This window comes from Varroa jacobsoni, unplaced genomic scaffold (genome assembly GCF_002532875.2).
Source record: "Varroa jacobsoni isolate VJ856 unplaced genomic scaffold, vjacob_1.0 scaffold_1213, whole genome shotgun sequence".
Lineage (NCBI taxonomy): Eukaryota > Metazoa > Arthropoda > Arachnida > Mesostigmata > Varroidae > Varroa > Varroa jacobsoni.
In genome coordinates, this window is record NW_019214115.1 from 102,730 (window position 1) to 124,667 (window position 21,938).

General features: G+C 43.7%; 1 protein-coding gene across 2 annotated transcripts in view; it reads right to left on the minus strand.

Annotated features, from left to right (window-relative positions):
* The window catches only part of sif (guanine nucleotide exchange factor still life), a 64,562-nt gene that overhangs the window by 36,029 nt on the left and 6,595 nt on the right, over nucleotides 1-21,938 (minus strand). For both annotated transcript variants that reach the window (XM_022846119.2, XM_086971407.1), the window contains exons 3-4: nucleotides 18,594-18,800; nucleotides 17,303-17,466 (exon numbers count right to left, since the gene is read on the minus strand). In XM_022846119.2, the coding sequence (XP_022701854.2) occupies nucleotides 17,303-17,466; nucleotides 18,594-18,800 (371 nt within the window). The remainder of the gene's footprint in view (nucleotides 1-17,302; nucleotides 17,467-18,593; nucleotides 18,801-21,938) is intronic.

Sequence of the window (21,938 nt, forward strand, 5' to 3'; positions counted from 1 at the left end):
GATACGATGGCTGCGTATCGCTCGCAAAAGGCAGGTAGGAGTAGACACAGAGCATCGCGCAAGGATCGTATGATCTGCCTTTGGACCGTGGCTCATGGGGACTATGGCATGTCGCGAGAGATCGAACAATGGCGGCACAGGGCGCGCGCTTACTGAAGGCTGCTAATTGAGTCAGCCAGCTAAACGAAAACGGTTTACCAGGTGCAGGAAGCCACTTAGCATGAATGAGAAGGTTGCCTGTTATGCGTCTCCTGTTCAGTCTTCAATTTTAAGATTTGATCAGCCAGACATGGCTGTTTTAGCTATGTACTCTAATATGTGTACACCGCTCGAATAGAACGCGTTTTTGAGAAACGCAGCCAAGGTACGAAAAAGATGAAAAGGTAAGGTGCAGGCTAAGACAAATATGTGCCCCTGTGCAACCAGTCACACTTAGCGCTACTATAACGGAACAATAATGTTTATAGCAAAAGCTAATTGCAGAAATCGTAGCTTAGCTAGGCAGCTTGTAATAGTAGTGGTAACGGTAATAGCTACCCAGAATGAATGTTCGGAAAAGATCGCTCACCCTGTGTGTGTACCGTTTACCCCCCTAACGCATAATAACGCTCCCTGGGTCACTATCCTGCCACCTGTCTACTACGCAGCATGACTCTCCGCTTCCGGTTTTCCCTGCAGCCTCCATAGCAATCAAAGCAAAGTCAACAGCCGTTTATGGAAACTAAAGCGGGAAATAGGCAGAATAAGTGGAACAAAAGACAAAGGAAACTCAAGGGAATGCATGCGAAACCAGAGAGATAAAGGAGGCCTTTATCCCATGGCGCATGGCAGGTGGGTAACACAGACAAAGATCACAAACTCTACCACATCGCTCAGATTGATTTGCTGCACTAAGAGGCCTTCCGGCCGGGTCCCTCACAAGATAAAGCGGCTGGTCAGGAGCAACAACAGTGCCACTTGCTGTGGTCGTGTAGTGAACATCTTGTTAGTCGTGTTTCTTCCTTTTCGTCCAATTTCCTTTTTCCATTACTTGTCGATCCGGATGTACGGACGTACATTCTCTGTGCTAAGCAAAGCGATGCAATGACGTAGCTACTTGGCCGACTGATTGAACGGTTAGGTGATTGGTTGCATAGCTGACGGCGTCCACTGTATTTCTGCCAGGACGAGTAAAGTGAGACACGCTCGCTGACCGCGTTGAGTCGCCAAACGCTACCGTGGCTACACTAGTAAATTGACGCTTCGGTAGACTGTAACGCAAATAGGGGTAGTAGGTAGAAGAGAAAAGAATCATACTGTAACGGTCCTACAGGACGACGGCATAAATACACGTGCACCTCCAGATACAACCACGCACTCACATATACAGCTACGCAGACAAACATTGCTCTTTCTGTTTTCCTACTCGAAGCGAATCTTTCGAAAGACCTTCGAGTCGAAAACCTTCGACCGCTGTTTAGGCAGCGGTATTATTTACCGTTTACCAAAAGGAGATGCGAATGGAGCGTATAGCAGCGACTGCAGCAAAGAAAGCCATACCTGCCACCGTGGTACACCAGGTTCTCAAACAGAAACGAGATATCAGCCGTTACCACAAAGAGAGCCGTTCAGCTGAACTTTACTGCAAAGGTGTGGCAGATGGCGGATGCTGGATGGGAACCCAGTGATCCCGCTCACCTCTCTGCAGTGCAAGTCAGCAAACCCGTGACGGGCCCTGTGGAGGTTCTCACACGTATGAAGTCAACTAGGACTTACAGCTCGGGGTAAACGCACCCTACCAAGTGAGCCGCATAATCAAGAGATCAAGGTGAACCTTCAGTCTGCAAATGCATCTCCCGCCGCTCGAGGTTGTCTACGCACGCTCCTTGAAGCCATAATGCCTCCAGGAGTTGCCTTACTAGACGAATTCACCTGTAGGAGACGAACAAAGAAACCTATGGGAGCTTTACGCAGACTGCTTCGCCGATCTCTTTCCTACTCAAGAAATATGATGAACTCTGTTTGCCTCGAATGCGCAAAAGCTCAGTCTTACTACCAGTTACTATACCAATGAGAGTATCTCTTCTAAGTAAGATTCGGGTTTATTCGACGGCGCTCGAAGTTGCTGATGATTCGGCGACACTTTTATCCATGAGCCAATTACCTTACAATTTTGGTGTGACCCGTGTCAAGGTTTAAAATAAACATATAAAAAATATAAAGCGCACAATTAACTGGTTAAACCAATTTTCCTCTTTCATATAAATTCAGAACAGGTATTGCCCATATATATCAGATAGACTAACTGTCGGCAATAACAAAATGGCCATAAGTTAAACATATTCGCTGTGATTTCATTGCTCGTCTAGTGGCCATTTTTTGCCCTAAAGTTGTGCCCTTGTTTTCAACAGCATGACATACGACCAGATACGAGCAGAGTCCATGTTTTCAGGGCGCAACACCGAGTTCCGAAGGGAAAATCAAGGTATTCGTCATGTAAGGTTTGCTGCATAATATCGGATTCCGCAAAGGAGTTATGCGGCGATCTTCATGAGCCCGTATAACGAAGTGGTCTAAACCGCACAAACGTTTTCTTAGCTATTCGGGACGTTCAAAGCGAGAACGATTTCATGAAAGGTCATTAGAATTTGTTTGTACTATTCGCTGGATTTAAGCAAAGACACTATATTGTTCCCTCTGCAAAGATGCTATGAAGTACGCCGTGAGCATTGTATGCGTCTATTTGTAACTGTACGCCTACACCGCCTATTGTTAGGTAGGCATAGAGTGTCGATAAGTATAAGGGTATCTCACTCTATTATTAAATTACCTCGTTACGTTTTACACGTGGCCTGTTCTAGGCTTGAAACATAGACGATAATTACTGTTTAATTTGGCTCCGATATATTATTTATGTTTGTCATTGTTGTCAAGTTTAAGCTTACTACGCTAGTATTATCTTCAATAGAAAATTCGACTCATACATATATACCAGCTACATATATTATTGTAAAAGTGATTCCTGGTGAAAGGATATGGCTTACACCTGGTATATTTTGTGTCGAAAGTGGTGTCAGTTTAGATGAAAGACCGGTGGTAACGTCTAAGTTTGAGGCAATCTTTAAAGTTCGAGAATCCGGTCACTCTTTTCTTTCGCCTCTGGCCATCTGTAATTTACCTCAGTCGTGGCCGTTCGTGAGAAAACTCGGCTTAAGGAAAGTGGAGGCTGAGGGTGGCAAAGAGGAGGCACTTACCCATCTAAGCACTCATACACACGCACAAACAATTATATACACACTAACACAGCTTACAAGTGTCTCACTTGACTATTTTTTTTACTCCTTCTTTCCTTTTATTTGACCTTTGCTGCCCAGAAAACAGCAGCAACTTTGCAACTAACAAACTCCTGCACCGATAGACGTATTCTATCAAACCCTGTCCCATTCTCTAGGCGAGCGTTGCATTGACACCCAGATTAAATGAATGCCTTCCTCTGCTCGTTTTGCTCCTATTGTTGGCTATTTGAGAACGAGAGGAGGGGAATTTTCTAGGTATACGATAAAGTGGACAACGCCGAGCTCATTAAAGTCTCTATTGCTCTACCACACTGCCTTCCGCAGCATCGTAGCTGTTATCATTAGCTTCCGAACCTGAGCTTGTATACGCGGTCATAACCATCTCAACATTTAGAGATGTAGGCCTTACTGCATAAAACAGGCCGCTTAGAAGAGTACAGATGGCTAAGAGCTCTGTCAAGAGCTTTCTAGGAGAAAAGTCGTAGTGCGCGTTGGCAAGAGGCAAACCGATGAGTTGTACGCGGCCCATTCAATGGGGCTTCTGCTTCAGCCAGCGTGTGAAGAACATCAGCCCCGATTCATGTCACTGCAGTTTGCCGATGGTTATCTCCGTGTTGATTCTCACTTTGGGGAACCTATTTGGAGACGTTTTTGATGAAGGCAGTTAGCCCGTACCAATATGGAGAGCACTACACAGAATAAGCTGTGATAGGATATGGTGGCTTCATAAAACAGCGAGAAATTAGTGATTTTATCTTATTTATTCTTATTATTTATATATTATAGATGATCATTATTATAGTTTCAGAACAGTAGCGAAGCCTCTAAATACGATAATAAGGTGCAATACTCATCACGGCATATACTTGGAGAAACGGCCTCCATGTACAATTGTTGATTACACATGTCGTCGCCAGCAACAGTCTGATACATCCTATGACGTTTCCGCGTCTGCGTTTCCTGTTCCTACCTTAGCTCTTGGACCGCTATCTGGCGGCAACCAAAACAGTCAACAGGGCGCGCAAGCAAAAAAGAAGTAAGAAGTTAGAATGATAAAGCATGTTTTTTCTTCACTTGTGCTTGACAGGCTGCTGCTGCTCCCTCTACCGGGGCTTTCTATCTCGGCGTGGTACTGGTACGTGATGATGCTGTTGGCAGCGGAGGGGTTCCGGACAGTGGCATGAAGACTAGTCTGGCAAGATCTGCTTACCCTCGAAAGCGCCACAAATCTCCTGGTTCTTGCCCTGCTCTTTCCCCTTTGTTTCCCCAGCTGATCCCCAACTAAATAAAATGTCATATCCCAGCGGGTACACAGGGTTTGCGCGCTCCGCCTTTGTAAAGGATTTCGTCCTCCTTGTCAAGAAATTGCTCCAAAAATCGGGGAGAAGGGGTGGTGACCTCGGTCGACCGAGATCGTAAGCGACAACAGCTGCTAGCTCTATACTGGCAAAAGCTGCTGCTGCTCTTGCTGCTGCCAACGGCCTGTCGACGAAGGGGCTGGTGCCTTTGTCAACATCGCCGTCGTCGTCCGTGTATCGAGTCATATGTCGTTTTAACCACAGTTCAATTGGTAGTCCGCAGTAACCAATAGCGCCTCCAAAGGTAATCGGGCAGGGCAATCTTCTTATAGCAGCAGCGCGGAACACCGCATTGGCTGCGTTTGCACGGTCGGAGGCAACTTTACTAGGCTGACCTGAGTAAGACATTCAGCAACTGAGTGTAGAAACAGCAACAACCGACATGCGCATTTGCCAACTTCTGGATAGGTTCTCCAGCAAGTAGTTGTGTCGTAGAAATCTTCGAGCTGGCTATATAATGGTCTGTTTCTCTGGGTTATAAGTCAGATAAATTGACATGGGGACCCGCCACGATTACCTGTTTCATTCTTACGTTCTGCGTTGCCATCGTAGAAAACTGTTGGTAATGAATTTGTCTGTACGAACGCCGATCCAATAGCCGACACTGGCCGCCAGTCTCTTCCATGCGACTAGTCGTAACTGGCACTATGTCTGCCATAAATCTGATCGTGGAAGGTGACTGTAACAGCCAGGGAACAGCACGGGAATTGATTGAATTGAATTCTCGGTTGGTCTCTTTAACGTATCTGGTTTTTCCACTGTCACCCATTGACCAAAACCTTCTTCTATTCAAAAACGTTCCCTTTTTTCTTATTTCCGTCGTCTTCTGTTTGTCAGTTTTTTCTTATTTGCTCCTGCCTCAGTACGTTGACACATTTGTAAAGCAGTACATAGGAAGGGGGGAAGATTATTGTTCTCGAGTAGTGAGAGTTTAGCTTGCGTCGAGCGTTGGTCCGGTTCGTTTGTTTCTATGTGTTAATGTGCGTTTGATTTTCTGTATGACCTTTGTCCCCTAAGGGCCAATTGTAAAGATGACTATCGAAGGTTACCGTTGCCCCGGGGTTGCCTAATATGAGAACAAGCATTCGTCGTTAGCGCATCCGTCCAACGAAATGACGTAGGATTTTAATAATAATAATGATAATAACTAGAATCGGCTTGGTACGTCAAATCGAAAAGAATGACTTCGCTTGCGTTTGCGTTTTATTTATATACATATATACATGCACACTGACACATGTAAGCATACTCACAATGTACTCACATGTATTTAGAACAAGATCGAAATAGATAAGCAATGTTTGTTCTCAATCGTAGTTTAAATGATGAGTGTTAGCTTAGCACTTATTGGTAATTATTAGAATATACAGTCATTAGTATCTGTACACTGATTTCCCTAGACGATCGAGCAATTAAGTTGGAAATTACATTGGGATGATATTCTATCAGCGTATGCGACACTTTTAGAGGACGCCATGTTGCTAAACAGACTGGGGAGCCGAATACTGATAGGAGGAATGAATAATGATAGTAGGAAATAGCAAACTCGATGAAAATCACAAAACTGATATAAAGAAAGCAAGTACTTAGCTATAAAAGCCCACCCGGATCTGACGGGCGACGTGCACCTTCCGTTAAGGAAGAGCGTGCCAAGGGATGACAGCCAACATCTCACTTCAAAGGAGGAAAATGATATTCTAATTTTAGCCGTATCGATTATGTGCCTTACAGCCTGCTACGTACATTACAAGCTATCACGGCTATACACAATGTTTGTTTCTATTTATTTAGAGCAAGTGCAAATACTAGCTAAGGAATGTGTCTCCCTCGTTAAGCCTAAGGTTTCAATATCCGCTTCTGTGTGCACCATTAAATAAGGGCGTCAACTCAAGCTAGGAATTGTATAGCTAGAGCTCAAGATCCTTGCCATATTGGTATTCTGGTTAACATCCGGGATTTTGAACTCAAGCAACAGGCTGGGCACCTTATGTGCATAAGAAAACGGGACTAGGTTATTGGTGAAAACTACCCATTTATAATATTCAGTTGGCCTAGCCCAGAAATTACCTAAGAGCCGTTAAGTTCTGCTGCGATATTATATGTATGCCGATGTTTTGTTCTATAGTGCGAGCTGTGCAGCAGTGATATCAGCATTGAAGGTGACGCAAACAGCTAAGGCCACATGAGAACGTCACAACCACAGAAAGATTTTAGTGCTATTAGTTTGTAAGTCTGCTGCCACCATTTGCTCTATCTACGTTATACATTACCATTAGCGAGATAACCTATCTAATATAGCGTCGTACCAGCAGGCTTATAGTCCCCGTGATAGATTCGTGAATAACGTATTTGCCTGATAATCTTAGGGAAACGCTGTGGTCTAGGTTCAAGCTCGACCACAGACACATCTCGTTACGTGCTGGGAGTTAGCCGTCTGTCTGATAGAATGCCTGATAGCAATACCGAACGTAAGACTCGAAATACAGAGGCTTACAAGCTAAAGACCAATTATCAAAGACCAGGATTGTAAGGTCATATGAACTTCCAGGAATGTCTACAAGATCCGACCATTGCCACGTTCGTTCGTAGCTGCAATGGTTTGAGTCTTACAGGTTGTTGAGGAAAGCTCTCTCGGCATATTTGCCGATCAGAGCAAACCACTGTGCAAACAGACTGCTGCGCGCCTTACTTGTCAATGATGTTCAATCATCAACTAGGTCAGAGCGATTTTGTGTCGCCTTCTCCTGCTTGTTCCTTCATTAAAGACAAGGTAGGCTAGTAAATTTGTTGCCTGGCAGAGTGGGTGAATGGAGATTCCAAGAGGGAATTTTAAAGAGTTATTCTGAACACGCCGCACCGGGAACGGTGTTCTGGGTCGTGCTGCTGCCTGCTTAACCTTCTTACGATAAATGGTCAGTTAGGGGAGATACGAGGTCGCCTGCCTGTTAAGTGGCCTCTACGGGCAATTACAGGGCCTTTATGCACTGCCCACTTGACTAGTTGTATAGTTCACCACTTGGGGGTCAGAGCCCAGACTACCATATTGCAGTCAGCCACCCACAAATGAAATTCTAGAAAAAAACTAGCGAATGGTTTGCATCAATATTTTTTTTACATCATATATAAGTACCAGAAATGTCACATACGTGACTCAATACACGCGCGTACACAAACAGTAAGCATAGAACAGCTGCATATATGTATGATGGGTAGTGGCTATGGTTCATAAGTACATTATAACCATATAGTGCTGTTGCTATAGCTTAGGCGTTATGAATACAATTTAGGTAAGCTGACTTAACGGGTCGCTTAATCGAAGGCGTTTGATCCTAGATCCAGCCTTGCAAGGAAATCGATAGTAATATCGGTTACGAGGGCTATACAAGAGTGGCGTAAAAAAAGATCAAAATGTGGTATCCTTTTCCAATAGACTGGCTCGTTCTTTTGATGCCTGTGCTTTAGCCTATCTTCTTCAAGGAAACGTAGGCAATGTGCGAAGAATATATCTCTCGGACAACGGATGCTAGGGTAACGCAGTTTGTACTAGTTCTCAAATGGGGCGAGGGAGGCCAGGCGGCGATGCGCTGGGAAGATAAGAGGCAATATATCCAGATGTCTGAACAAAAGATCCAAACGAGCCAAAAAGCAGCTCGTAAAGTTTTCGTCTTTATGGCCTCGCTCTTAATAATCGCAGGTGCGCTCGATAGTAACGGAAAAACACAAACAAGCTAAAAAAACAGAACGTGTTCCTTGGGCTTTACGTATCGCTGCTGCAACAGGAAAACTCGGACTAACGAAAACGGCAGCACTAATAGAAAACTAAACTTCATAGAGGGATCTTCAGAGCAGCGGAGTGCCGTTTTGTGGTAATACTGATGCATACGGTAGAGCAAATTCGATTTTGCCTAAGAAGGAAGAAGGGCAGAACGGGCGGCACTCTCTCGGGCAGATTTCAGACGTCGAAAGAGCTAATTGCAACAGGGATGCCCTGGCAGGCTAAGAACATCGTCCTTCTCATCTTTTTTTCAGGATGAAAGATGGAAACCCAGCAGCAGCCGAATAAGGAGCAGCGGAAGGTCGATGGTTCAGCGCCATCTTGTCGCGCACCTAAGTCGAACATATCTTCACTGCTATCAATCGATGGGTCCAGTAGACCGTCCTTGACTAAGTGTTGTGAAAGGTAGTTGTTGATGGCTATCGGTCGGCAGATTTTCCATAATGTGCCTTCCAGCTGTTACCGCAACAAGCTGTTATAAACTACTTGACCTGCTCGCTGTCTGTCTGGCGGAAAGAGTTTTTTTTTTAATCTTTTTCCGATCCTTTCTTGCGACAGCTTTCGCGTCGTTTCAGCTCTGTTGATGCGATACGGCCTTCCTAAAACTATTCCTGTTGGGCCTCTGATAAATTATCAGTGAAGATGCTCGCGTATCTTCTATGAGAATGATAAGGAAGTCTTCACAGTGGGCAAACGTATAGCAAGCAGCTGCCACTAGACAAAGCGAAAAACCACACTCACAGATATATATTTGCATAAAACTGCTTATCTTCTACGAAGGTCCACAAATAAAGTATGTCTCAGAAATTCAGGTCATCAGTTTTTTAACTGCGCAAAGCAAGCCAGTCAACGGTAGCCTCAATATATGCTTATCGTAAAGACTAGTCGAAATGGAATTAGCTGCGTTTTTGTATGCTTATTAGAGACTACCTTTCTAAGGCCGATTGAGCCTCGTACGGTTAACGTGGCCAACTTTATCCATTCAAGTCCTTATCGTTTCTAACTATGGCTAATATGGCTACTTGGCTAAACAGTCTAACGAAGGGGGGGGGGGGGGATCGAAGCGAATCCTGCAAAGAAAAAGCTCAGCCAAAGCCCAGTCTGGGCTGGCAACGCAGTGGAGGCTATGTCAAATTGCGACCCCTACCGTGTTTTTCTCTTAACTACTTGTTCCTGTAGTAGTTGAGGCGTTGGCAGATCTTCGGAACCAACAGAGGCTGTTAAGGGATAGCGCGTGAATGTTTTCACCACTAGCTCCCTCTCGTGGCTATTCTAGATGCCGCTCGAATATGCGAGACTGTTTAATCGCTCTCAATTTCCTTCCGCTTGCTTGCTACCTCAGTCGCTCCCTTCTATTCTCTTATCCGAAGTCGGTTCCTCTACACGATGCGGGAACAATGGAGCCAAAACACTCGCCTGGCAAACTTATCTCATGTATTAAATGCACCAGCAAGCCAGCGACGACAAACAAATGACGCAGTCTGATGGCAAGTGTACATGACAACACGTTAAAGCGAGTCCCATGCAATGTATGAAAGCACCTTGTGGTGCACGAACACACACGCAGGGAAAAATGGCCGTTCGCCACATCACCGCGGACACTTCTGTGTTATTATGTTATCGTGTCGCAGCATGGAACGAGCAAGCGGGTCCTTTCTCTCTCTCTATCTGCGAGCTGTTCTACCACGGTTTGTTGGAATATTCGCGAGATTCGGATACCCGGATTGACATCGACCCATGGTAATGCCGTTCCTAGGGGGTGCTGAGTGAAGTGTTTGTCGGTATGGCAGTGGTGTAGCGGCCCGTACCATCTAGCGTAACCCATTTTGGCTTTTGAAACTCCGCTATCAGATATAGCTCGCTTACATGACGTGTTCGTGTAGCATCATGTTGTTTCCTGTTACTGTTTATCACTATTGTTACTTACCTTCTTAAGAAACGCAAGTTCGCATTCGTCTACTCGCTTCTTTCCAGCATGCCGATGATGGAATGAGGGCTGGCCTCGTTCGGCGTACAGTCGCCAGTCGAAGAGAAATGCGGGACAAAGCCGCGTCAACCCATCGAGCGCCATTACCATTTTGGCGCCGATAGCAAAGTCGACAAGCGCCTCCGTAGGCGCGCCTGTCACCTAGATCCACAAAGTTGTTCGACGTACAGCGACAGGAGTGGCAACTACAGTTGTGGGGCGGGTGGCAGCTTTAGCTGTTTCTGCTGCCGTCGCCGTGGCGGCTAAGACGCGCCAGACGGTGTAAACAAATCTCTCCACTCTTGGAAATATCCTCTGGATCCTCGCCGTCGCTGTCGTTGTCGTCGTCGCTGTTCAGAAGGCACCAGCAGCTCGAATGGCAGAACACGTACCCACTAACCAGGTTTACGCACTCACTAACAATCTCACACAGAACGATGAAACATACGTACACTCAACTTCATGGCTTTTGGCCCCTGGAACGACGCACTGCCACGTGGAGAATGAATAGAAGAAGACTTGCCACTGAAAGCAACTAGCAAACGAACGGGCGAACAGACAGACAAACAAACCGAAATCGACCCGGGAAAGGCAGTGATCGTATTTGCTTGAGACACTTCTCCACTCGGCAACAACAAACACCCATTACGCCTTGTTTCGCTCACGACAGCTGTGTTTGTTGTTGCTGCTGGCGCATTGGTCCTGACAAGCTTACCTGCTGCAGCCTACAACTGCTAGAACTACGAATACACGACGAGCAACAACAGAAACGAGTAATAACAATCAACGACGTTACTTGAGGCCGACGACGTTGGCAACGAGGAGTTCTCACAGACGATGCACGCGACAATCCACGATTCTTCTAACAGTAGCAGTAGCCACCGTCTGCCACTGTGCTGCTATTCGCTATAGTGTTTCCGTTCGTCATATTGCAAACGACGGAGCAAAATACAGTGTTCAATGGCAACAGTCAGCTGCGCCCGAATCCTTTTTGCAACGACATTCCACAGCGACAACGGCCACAGCCTCAGCCACCGCTTTCACGATGACGTCCACTGCATCGATTACAAACAACGTGGTAAGCGTCTCATTGCAGGTGTAACAGCAGCTGTCATTGCTCTCGTTGCCCCTGTTATCGTCTTTGTTGTTGTTGTAATATCGTTGATGCCCTGTCGCTCCTGCTAGGACTGTTTCCGATGATACCGTCTGCGTTGTATCTATCAGTAGCTACAACGAGCGCACAGAACACAGCTGGTAGGAGCATTTCGAATCCTCATCCTGCTGATCCTTTCATCTTGGTTGAAGGGCGGCCAGATGTGCACTACGCCCTGCCGTAACTAGGAGGGAGGAGAGAAAACGGGAGAGGGAGATCGGTAGACTCTCGCCACCCCAACCACCCACAGACGACGGTAGAGCCCCTTTCCTTCTCGATGGCTCGTCGGCTGGCTAGGCTTATTCCCCTTCCGCGCTACCTTTACCCCGCAAAAGAAACGCAGCTCCTTTCCTCTAGCCCAAATGAAGACCGACTTAGTCTCGAAACACTCTCACAACTCCACCACTGAAATACAAGTAACGTCACAAATCGATGCTGCGTGCTAGTGGTGCCCTCTCGCGAGGCTCTCACCAATCATAACGACGGCTGAAAGCGAAGAACCACACCGATTGCTGTGTGTTTGTCGAGTGGAAGTGTACAAGTAAGGAAAAGGGTAGAGCATGCCTGCCGCGTCTGGAAAGCTCCGACGGGGCCTTTGGCTGTTAGCTGGCCCAGGCCAGGGAAGGCCAACTAATGGACGAACAAATGGAAAGACGAACAGGCGGCGGCCAGCCAGCCTGGACAACAACGATAATAATGGTGACAGTAGCAGTAGTGACAGCCGTCGAAAAGAAAACAAGCAAGCTCACGAGCAAACAGCGAACAAACAGACGGAAAAACGAACGAGTAAGCTAGCAACAGAGCAAGAATCACCAGCTTGAATGATTTAATTTAAAGACCACGTCGACGTGAGCTGCCTCACAAAGTCCGAAAGCCGGACAGAAAGGACGAGAAGGACGGAAAGAACGAATGAAAGAAGATCAGGCAGCGAGGCAAGAAAAAATACAGAGACGGACGAGATGACGGTGATGCCGATAACGACAAAAGCGGCAAGACGAAGTCACAGTGGACAACAACGATGACGGGCACAAGCATTGCTTTTAGCGCGTCTGCCGTTGCCGCTGCTGTCGCCACCATCGGCATGAAAGAACGGCAGAAAGAAACGATAGCAAACGACAGTTTGTGTGGCCGCCTTCGCAACCGAATCTCCTTGAACGCTGTTACCTCGCGAAACTGAGTACTGGACCACCCGTAATGCACAAAGACTCGCCGGGCAATGGCCATACCATAGCGACAGCTAGGCATGAGGCGAAGGGCGTTCCTATTTAAGTACAATTCGAAATCTAGCGGGCAGCTTTGTATTTAAAATTTAGCCAATAAATAATTATCCTAACGTATACAGCTACCATAATCATTGCACTACAGCGCACCCTTGCAGTATATTTGTAAAATTACATACAAATGCAGTGGCTTGCCACAAGAAGCTGATAAAAGAATTCCCTTGTATTACGCTATTCGTCGTTAAGTTAGCACAGCGTTGAAAGCAGCGTCCTTAAAATTCTCCTCAAGAATCGAAGAATCTACTCAAGGCAGACAACTACTAACAATAGCGCACAGACCTTTCTGACCCAAAGCCTTCCGCCGCCGCTCGTCGATCGGAAGGAGCTAACGGTGGACTTATAGAAGAAGCGAACAATCCGGGATAAGGGGCAGATGAAAAAGGGGCAAACCTTTACAACACGTCCTTCGCAAAAAGCGAAAGAGAAAACGGAAAGGTCTAAAAAAATAATAGCAGCAACAGTAGTAATAGATGGAAAAGATCAGATAAGCAAAGAAAACCAGACGGTAGTCGATCAGTAACGACGTCGGTGAACTTATCGAACTGCAATGATGCTCTTTTGGCTTCAGCTTTTACTGTCGTCGTTCGCTATGTCAGTGATGCCGTCACAGGCTATTTGCGACAAGAACTTAGGTTCTACGTGACTATTCAGCGGTAGCAGCAATTGTCGTCGCGCGGGTTTAGCTCTCTGTTGCACTTGGCTGGTTAATTGGTAAGATCTCGTAACCTCCACCACGAAGTGCTCAGCCTACCCTCTTCCGAAAAAAAACCTTTGTTTTTTTCGTTTGTGAATTTGATTTTTTTCTGCTTCGAGAGTCTTCCCGTGCTCGTTTGCCTACTACATAGAGTGGTTTGATTGTGTAGGGGGAACATCGAACTTAACTCAAGGACGACAAAAATTACTTAGCCTACATACATTCCTTTGCCATACAAATGAGAAATGATACGTGATATTTTTTCTCAACACAATTCTTTAGCCGCCGTGTGCAAAGAGTTTACGGCTCTTTGGGTTGGATACACAGACATACTGGTCTTGTAATTTGTACGTAGCGAAAATGGTCAAGAGGATCTTGGCACCCAATCTAATCTTGAAATAGATCAAGCAGTAAACACGCTGTATACTGAGGGCCAGTTTTTACAGTCCTAGACTCACTATAAGATCGATAATATGATTAAGTGTACTTCACACTTCTGCAATGAATATTAAGAACTAATGATAACGAGTTAATTACCTAAACAATAACGTGGCTTCTATCACATAGGCGATGATCATCGTTTTGCCATATTTACCATGCTTTTTATGACTTTTAGTTGCCCCTTCAGGTACTATGCTGCGTGATCGATGCTGTTTCAAGTTGGCGTCCCTAGCTTTTATTTGCAGCATAATTGAAATCTGCAAGCAATACGTTTTATTACACGTTCAAAGTGCCGAGTGCATCGGATAAATAAACCATAACATTTATTAATAGCACTTTTTAGGAACGTATGCATGGCTTGGAGCTGATGTATGGCATTAATTTGTCTAATAGATGAACACAGATATCTTTGTACAGTCAGGTATTAATTCAAATCAATCCCAAACATCGCAACTACCTACCGAAATGCATCTCTCCAGAAGAAGTCCTTTAATCAAAGGCCTAGGCCGATCTTTGGAATATTGATAAAGGCTACCTGTCCACTTGAAGCTGTTATCGTATTGTCGTAAAATTAAGACAGGCTATTAATCCACCTAAGGTTGAGGAATAAGTTCTGGGTCAGAGGGCGCATATTTTCGTTTATGCTTAAACAACTACGAGATCATATTAGACCTGTTCTTAAGTGCCGCTTTCAATTCAAGCACTTTTTAAGCCAGACGCTAGAAAAAAAAAACAAAGTAATCCTGTTTTGCAAACGTAAACGTGATCAACCAAGCGCAAGCGACCGTTTAGTACGTAACGACACCCAGAGATCCCATTGAGCACGAGCTCTTAGCGAGAGTAAAAGGTTTTTATTAAAAGCAAACAACTTACAGGCGCGGACGTAAGTTTTTCCACGGTTAGTTCCTTATTGGTACAGAATTAAGTATATATTTGTGTTAGTCCGAGGAAAGTAACGCTTGTAACGAAAGTAGATTGGCCTTGCGGAAGCTACTACAGTGAAATAATTATCGTAGGCACCGCAAAAGCCATAATATCGTCAATGCGCAATAGCACTGCATTGGGCGCAGTGATAGAAGTCTTAAGGACAATCATTTGATGTCCCACTCGGTCAGCAATGCGGATAGGTGACGCTAGGTCCCTTTTGCTTCCGGTATTTTGCTGAGCTATCACCTACTTTAGGCCTCAATGGCCGTTTCCCTCATTCCTCGTTTCCTTCGCCTTCGCTGAAGATATAAATGAACCAGCCGTGACTGTAAAGACACTGAAGGCTTTATGGACCAATTAAGGTTTTAGAGGGGCCTGTCCCTTTCTGTCGGCCTACCGACGTGAGCAGTCACCGCGCCGGTCAGCGCTGTATGCCGCGAATGATTAACTTTTTTTTCTCATTTCTTGCGCAATGTGTGGCCCATTAAGTACAGATCATATTTTGGCTGCAATAGTGGGAGTATCGACTTCCTGGTCCGGTCGCAACGTGTCTGTCGATATTTTTTGCCACATGTAATATAGCCGTCGATAGATAAACTCCAAGGTAGGATCTCCTTTCGAAATCGATCTAATTTTTGCTTATTCATTGTTGCAAATGATCTGTCAGGCATCACATCGTGGTCGAGTGCTTTACAGAACTGCCATATGGCCAGCTATTTGCTAAAACAATAATCTTAATTATAAAGAAAGTTCTCCAGTGCACATCTCACAGTCACAAGCTTTAACGGTCAATGCAGGTCTTGTTTTATAATATAAGCTTCAACTCTTTTTTGTACAGACAGTAGCAACTAAAAAACGATCCTCACAATGGACTTTTCGTAAAGGCATATATTCAAGCATTTCATAAAAACGTTCACACTTTGTAACTGAAACCAACTCGGAATGGTCTCGGTGGATTCGGAGACCTGTTTTGGTAGGCAAGCGATGTATTCAAGGCTTTCTTGCGAGTCGCCCAAGTTTTACAATACGGCCGGCTTCCTCGTTTGATAGTTCGACTCGGTTGCCTGTACAGTCTTCTCATGGATTACGACCATGGCGGGCCTTTTCGGTTTTTGCGTCTTTATAGAAATCGCTTGCTGATTATCATGTTTCTTGCTGGCATTTTAGCCGAAACAGTAAGCGTTTCAGATGGCTTTCAGGTCAGAAAGATCTTACTTAATGGCTTGAGAACTTGCGGAAAAGTCTATCTGTCTTCAAACTACAAGTTTACTTCACTGAAATATAATATGCTGAGCTAATATACTTTTGGGACCCATAACGGCTACCACTCATTGATCGTAGCCCTCTGATCGATAGTGTATTCAACTTTATACTTCGTTTCTAACTTACTGAAGTCGTGATTTTTGCTCGGTTGGTCATTATTAACGTGGAACATTACGTTGAATTTACCTTGAAACTTGAAAGTTGATTGGTATCCTTTAAGTGATCTAATTCCAAAGTGCCTGTTTTTTTTTTCTCTCAGCTGAGGTATAGCCAAGTCACTTGATCATGGAAGAGGTATTTGTCGATACTAGAACATCAGTAGGTGTTCATAGTACGAATTGCGAAGAACATGGCTATGCGCGTACGACGTAGTATGTAAAATTGCGTCCTCGTATGATAAAGCGACTCTTGCTATTAGCGGCAGATCAATGTCATGTTTTTAACAATAACTTCGTTTCCGCGGTGTCCGCAATATACAACAAAACACTGATCATCACAATCGTTGGTCGTTTCTAGATACCGTATAACCAGTTTAAGTAGTATGACGAGCCCCACGTGTTTGACTGTTCTGTTATGTATAATACACCTGTCTATCTGTCCTTCTCCTAATATATCTGTCCACATCTGTAGGAGCTGCCAATTCCGCCACAGGAACAATTACGAAAAATTCGGCGTTCCGAGCAAACGATCACTTGTGTGAAACGCCATAGAAATGTAGTTGCCAATAAAACAGAACAGCCGATAATTATTTCGAAACTGTGCGGTACATCCCGACAGCAGCGGAGCTGTAAGGTATCGATGCACACCGATAATTTCATATTTCATGTAATCACAAGGATTCGGCACGAAAAAATTCAAACTAACGTTTGCTAATACTTGTACGTCTTGCTAGAATGTTGGGCCTTCACACTGAGCGAATTTCTCTCGTATAGACAGCTTTTACCGCAACCTTTCATGCATTTCATTCATTTGGTGGTTTTTGAGAGACGAACCCGACCACCGTACCCGTAGTTTGCGACAGCTCTCGCATGTGTTTCAATTACTGCTGGAAAATGGATGTAACCAGGAAATAAAAAGGAAAATCACAGCGCACTATTTATGCCAGAAGTCGGAGTAGATGTCGGTAGCGAAAGCAGTTTGTATGTATATCAACACCGTTATGTTACTTACTTCAGAGGATGTGAGGTAGATTCTCGAGTCTGCGCTTTCAATCGAGCTTTGCTTCAATAAGGTATGGGCCTGGTCTATGTTAGGAACGGACAAATGCCGTCCCGACAGACTGCCTCGTTCGTGAAGACCGGAAGAGGACATCCTGCTCGCCGACGGAAGAGTGCCTGGTTTTTTCCCGGCGACATGGTTCAAATACAATAGAGAAGCAAAGTCGCAGAAGTAAGTACACAATAGTGCCAAAAAAAAACTCAACAAATACCATACCATAGTAAAACATAACGCCATTAAATTACCCGTTTGCCGTGGTTGTGACAATAACAAATGAAAGAAAAACCTATTGGATTTCGTGTACCCCGCACAGCGGCTTTCTACTTGTGTCATCTGCGTAATCGATCGAAGAGCAATTTCACAGAAACTGTATCAATTAAAATCAATTAATTAGTATAATTAATGAAGTATGCTGAGCTAGATGTGCTTGCCTTTCTGAATAATGCTATAAATGGCAGCGGCTGTTTTATACAGAGTTTTCTCTGATACATATTTCTCTGATACAAAATTAAACTAACACAACCATACTATGTAATTTTTTTCAATTTCAAACCAAATGTTATAGAATGAATTATTCCTCATGTGCTATGGGTAGCCCTGCAGCAGCCCGAAAACACTTCGAGAAGTTATAGTCGTCGGTCCGTGAAGTTTCCCTTTCGAAATAAATGACCTAACCAACGCATGGGTGTAGGGACTGGTCACTCCAATTCAAGATGTTAGTCCTTTCTATAGTAAAAATAGCTCCTTATCTATTTTTGCGTCGTATATTGAGGCGCACCGCCATTGCACGATTATCAATTTATCACTTATAAAAAAGCAGGAATGAATCATTAATGTACAATCTTTTTACATGTTTATAGAGTAGATGCTACGCTTCCGAACTGTTTCATTTTTATTTCAGGCTGCGCTGCTGGTTTCCTACTGTTTGGTTATCCATCGAAATTTGCTATTGATTTCCCGAACGTAAGGATACATAATACCCTCAAGGGCAATATATATACTCTATAATTGTCTTCGTATTTAGGTTTTTTATTTTAAAGAAACTTCTCATTTCGCCTACAGCTGTTGTGCTTAGCTCTTATTTAGATAAGTTCAAATACTGTATAATATATGAGGATAAAGGGCTTGAACGTTTAAAAATATGGCTCCATTTTACTGCATTGAGGTACCGATATTCCCACCGTAGGTGCGCTACCCGCAACACATTTATCAAATGATATCTATCTTGAGCGTCGTGACTTACGAGAATCAAACGATGATCGATTGGGAATGTTGTTGTTGTTGTTGTTGTTGTTGTTGTTGTTGTTATTATTATTGTTGTTGTTGTTGTTATTGTTGCACGAATTCGTGGGCGTCACGTCACCCGCTGGCTGAGCGGGCTTTTTAGCGAGAGCCAGCTCTTCCTGTCGGATCTGCTCGAGCTCTGTATGCACTTCCCGCATCAACGACACTGCAGAGAGCCCATTCAAAAAGTCTATCGGTTAATTGCTCAAAGTGGTAAAAGAAAAAACAATTTCAGGCAAATATTGTCAACAGTTTCTTATGTCGAGTATAGATATGCTCTAGTTGGTCTATCTATGCTACATTTCATTCTGAGACTTATAGACAAGAAATTTAAAAGGTAACTTTAGTGCAGTTGAAATACTTTCGGTAAGTTAAGTTCACTACATTTGCCCGATTCACATTTTAATATTTATCAAATACAGGTTTTTAATCTAAAGCTCCAAAAATTGGACGTTATAGCAACTGTATATAGGCGGATACTCACTTGAACACACAAACAAAAAGAAATTAATTATTAAACAAATACTAATAAAACTTCTTATCGCTAACTTCCGATGCCCCCGAGTCGTCTAATATATTTACAGTTTATAGACTTTCTGACAATTACGCAACTAATTTACGTCGCTTTAAGTGATTATTGATTAACTTGATATACATCACAGTCTGTAGACAATGAATCAAATTGCCACAGGAGCATATTAGATCTGTAGCTTTAGAAGTCTTGTGTGGGCTGTACGTAGTTACGTACAGCCTCTGTGCGTGTCTGTATGTGTCTACGTTTGTGAGTTTGACTCCTAGATTTCGCAGCTACTGGGTCAGAAGGATATGGATTGGCAATGTTTGTGTCAAAACGTCAATTGTACCCAATTAATGTACAGAAGGTTTGCAGAAAAGGGGCAAAGCCTTACTGGAAGTGAAAGAATAGTAGTTCTGCTAGTGTCAGCGATTCTAGCGGAATGGAATAGGGAACAAGAGGAAAGCATTTCAAAGTTCTGCTGACCTCCAACGGGGGAATCCGTGACGTAATTAGTATTCGTGTCCTGAACTCTTTCTGGTAGCGCTAAAATGTATCTCCGGTTGGCATACAACTTATCAGAGCCAAGCAAACCAACGCTGTTAAGCTAGGCCTTGTCGCGCATGCTGCAGAATCAAACAATCTGCCATCATTTATGGTCAGGTAGCCAGTAGAATTCGTCCATTGTAAAGTTCGTCCTTGGGATGATTACTTTGAGAAAGACGCACCATCAGCGATTTTAATAGAGAAGCAGGCTGACTAGAGACGCCATAGGAAGCTTTACTCAAAATATAGAGACTCACGCCGTACACGTGACCCATCAGAAAGGTACTAGCCGATACAACCGAATACGACAATTATCTCCATACAACTTCAAGTTAGTTCGAAGGTGCACGAACAGCAACAGCGCGAACGGCAGGGAGGAAATTCACGTCGTTTGCTTCAAGTTGAGAATACTTTAAAAAGGTGAGAATAAGATATTGCTAAAAGATAAATGTAAGCAAACATCTCATTGCTATGAGTAAAAACGATTGTCCACAAAGTTCATTTGTATAAATATTATTTATTATTTGTTTGTTACTTATATTTATAATTATCGATATTATTGTTATTATAATAATTTTTTTATCGTTATAACAATAATTACTTTCCAATAATAATTACAAGTATTTCAGTATTTCCCTAGCTAACAGATGCAAGGGTGACAAAATCAATTGTCTTCACTTCGTTGCTCTCACCAGTCCTCTTCTAAATATACATTATTGTTCTTGGATTATTTTGTTAATATCTTTTTATTGTTTTGTTCCTTTGTTGTTGATATTTTTTTCGCCCGAACTGGGCCTACAGTTGTAGGTCTGTCTTAAACATTGTGTTTTGGACCAACCCAAATCTAAAATCCATGGAATGTTGCTTTTTATGTATTCTTTTTATGTATGCATCTTTGTATATCGTGTGTCTGTCCATGTTGGTATTTATTTTTCAGCGATAGTTCCTATTCGTTATTTCTTAAGCGCTACCTATATATGAGCGGTTACTGAGGAAATCATTGTGGAGTCATTACAACAGCCGTAGTGCTACGTCAAGATATTTTTTTTGCCAAAAAGCGAACTTACAGATGAATATAGCGTATAATAAATGCATTGCTAGAATGAGACAAGGGGAACACTATACGAGTTCCAAAACACAAAAGAGGGATTGCATGTACGGTTTTTCAATACGCTGTACAGTATGTATATATATATATATATATATATATAGGTTTGTGTGTATGTGTGTGTATTTCCTGTTTCTGTTTTCCCGTGTGGTTCTTGGTCACATTACTGTAAACGATAAAAAAGGTAGTATAAGAAAAATGCGCGAATGTACCGCAGCAAGAAGCATTTGATTAGTTAAATTAGTAGTTTTAAATTGTTGTGATCTGGAGAGCCTCTGTACTCGTACGAACTACGACGTTATCATTCCTTACGTTATGTTGTATCAGCTTTTGGAAACCAGGTTGTTCAGGAGTGAGGGGAATGGGTTTTAGGGCCTCGGCCGACGCGAAATTGACACAGGACGATTCATGAAGAACAGCTGATTAGAAATTAAGAAAGTGATGTAGCTCTATTCAAGCCTGACCTCACAGCATTCTCTCCTATTCGAGCATAACAATTTCGCGTCATCTCACAGATGAGATCGTCTGATGGCATAGCTGTTAACGCCTAGACATTTCCGTCTTTTACCATCAATTCGCAATCAACCATATATCCTTTGGTATCGTTGTAGCAATGAACCACGTGCCTTGGAAGGCTTACATCTCGACCGTCATGCATAGAGGGACCGTGGTTATTTCTATACCTTCATAGTCAGTGGTCTTCACTGGGCCGGACCTATTGAGTGAAGGATATGTTTCGCGAACAGCGATCTTCAGTGCGTGTCGAGTGACGCATTATGCGGTTTTTGCCTTTATATATAGAGCAACGCACTACTTTTGTGTCGTGTTCTGCGAGTTGTTCGTACTGTTACTCCTGCGATGAGAGTGCGCATACACCATCCTTCTTTCTTTTTTACTCACTTCGCCTGTCAAACTTTTTCTCCTTTTTTTCTTTTTTTTGCTGTTTCGACCTTGCTGCACGTAGTTCGTTACGTCTGTAAATGATGATTCAATTAGGATGCACCAGGCCGTCTAAGAAAAGAAAGAATCGAATGATGGAATGCTGGAAGCAGAAAGGGGCAAAAGAGTAAACGAGAAGTTTGAAGAAACTAGTGTTTGCAAGTTTTTGCGTTTTTAACTTTTCGCTGTTAGTATCC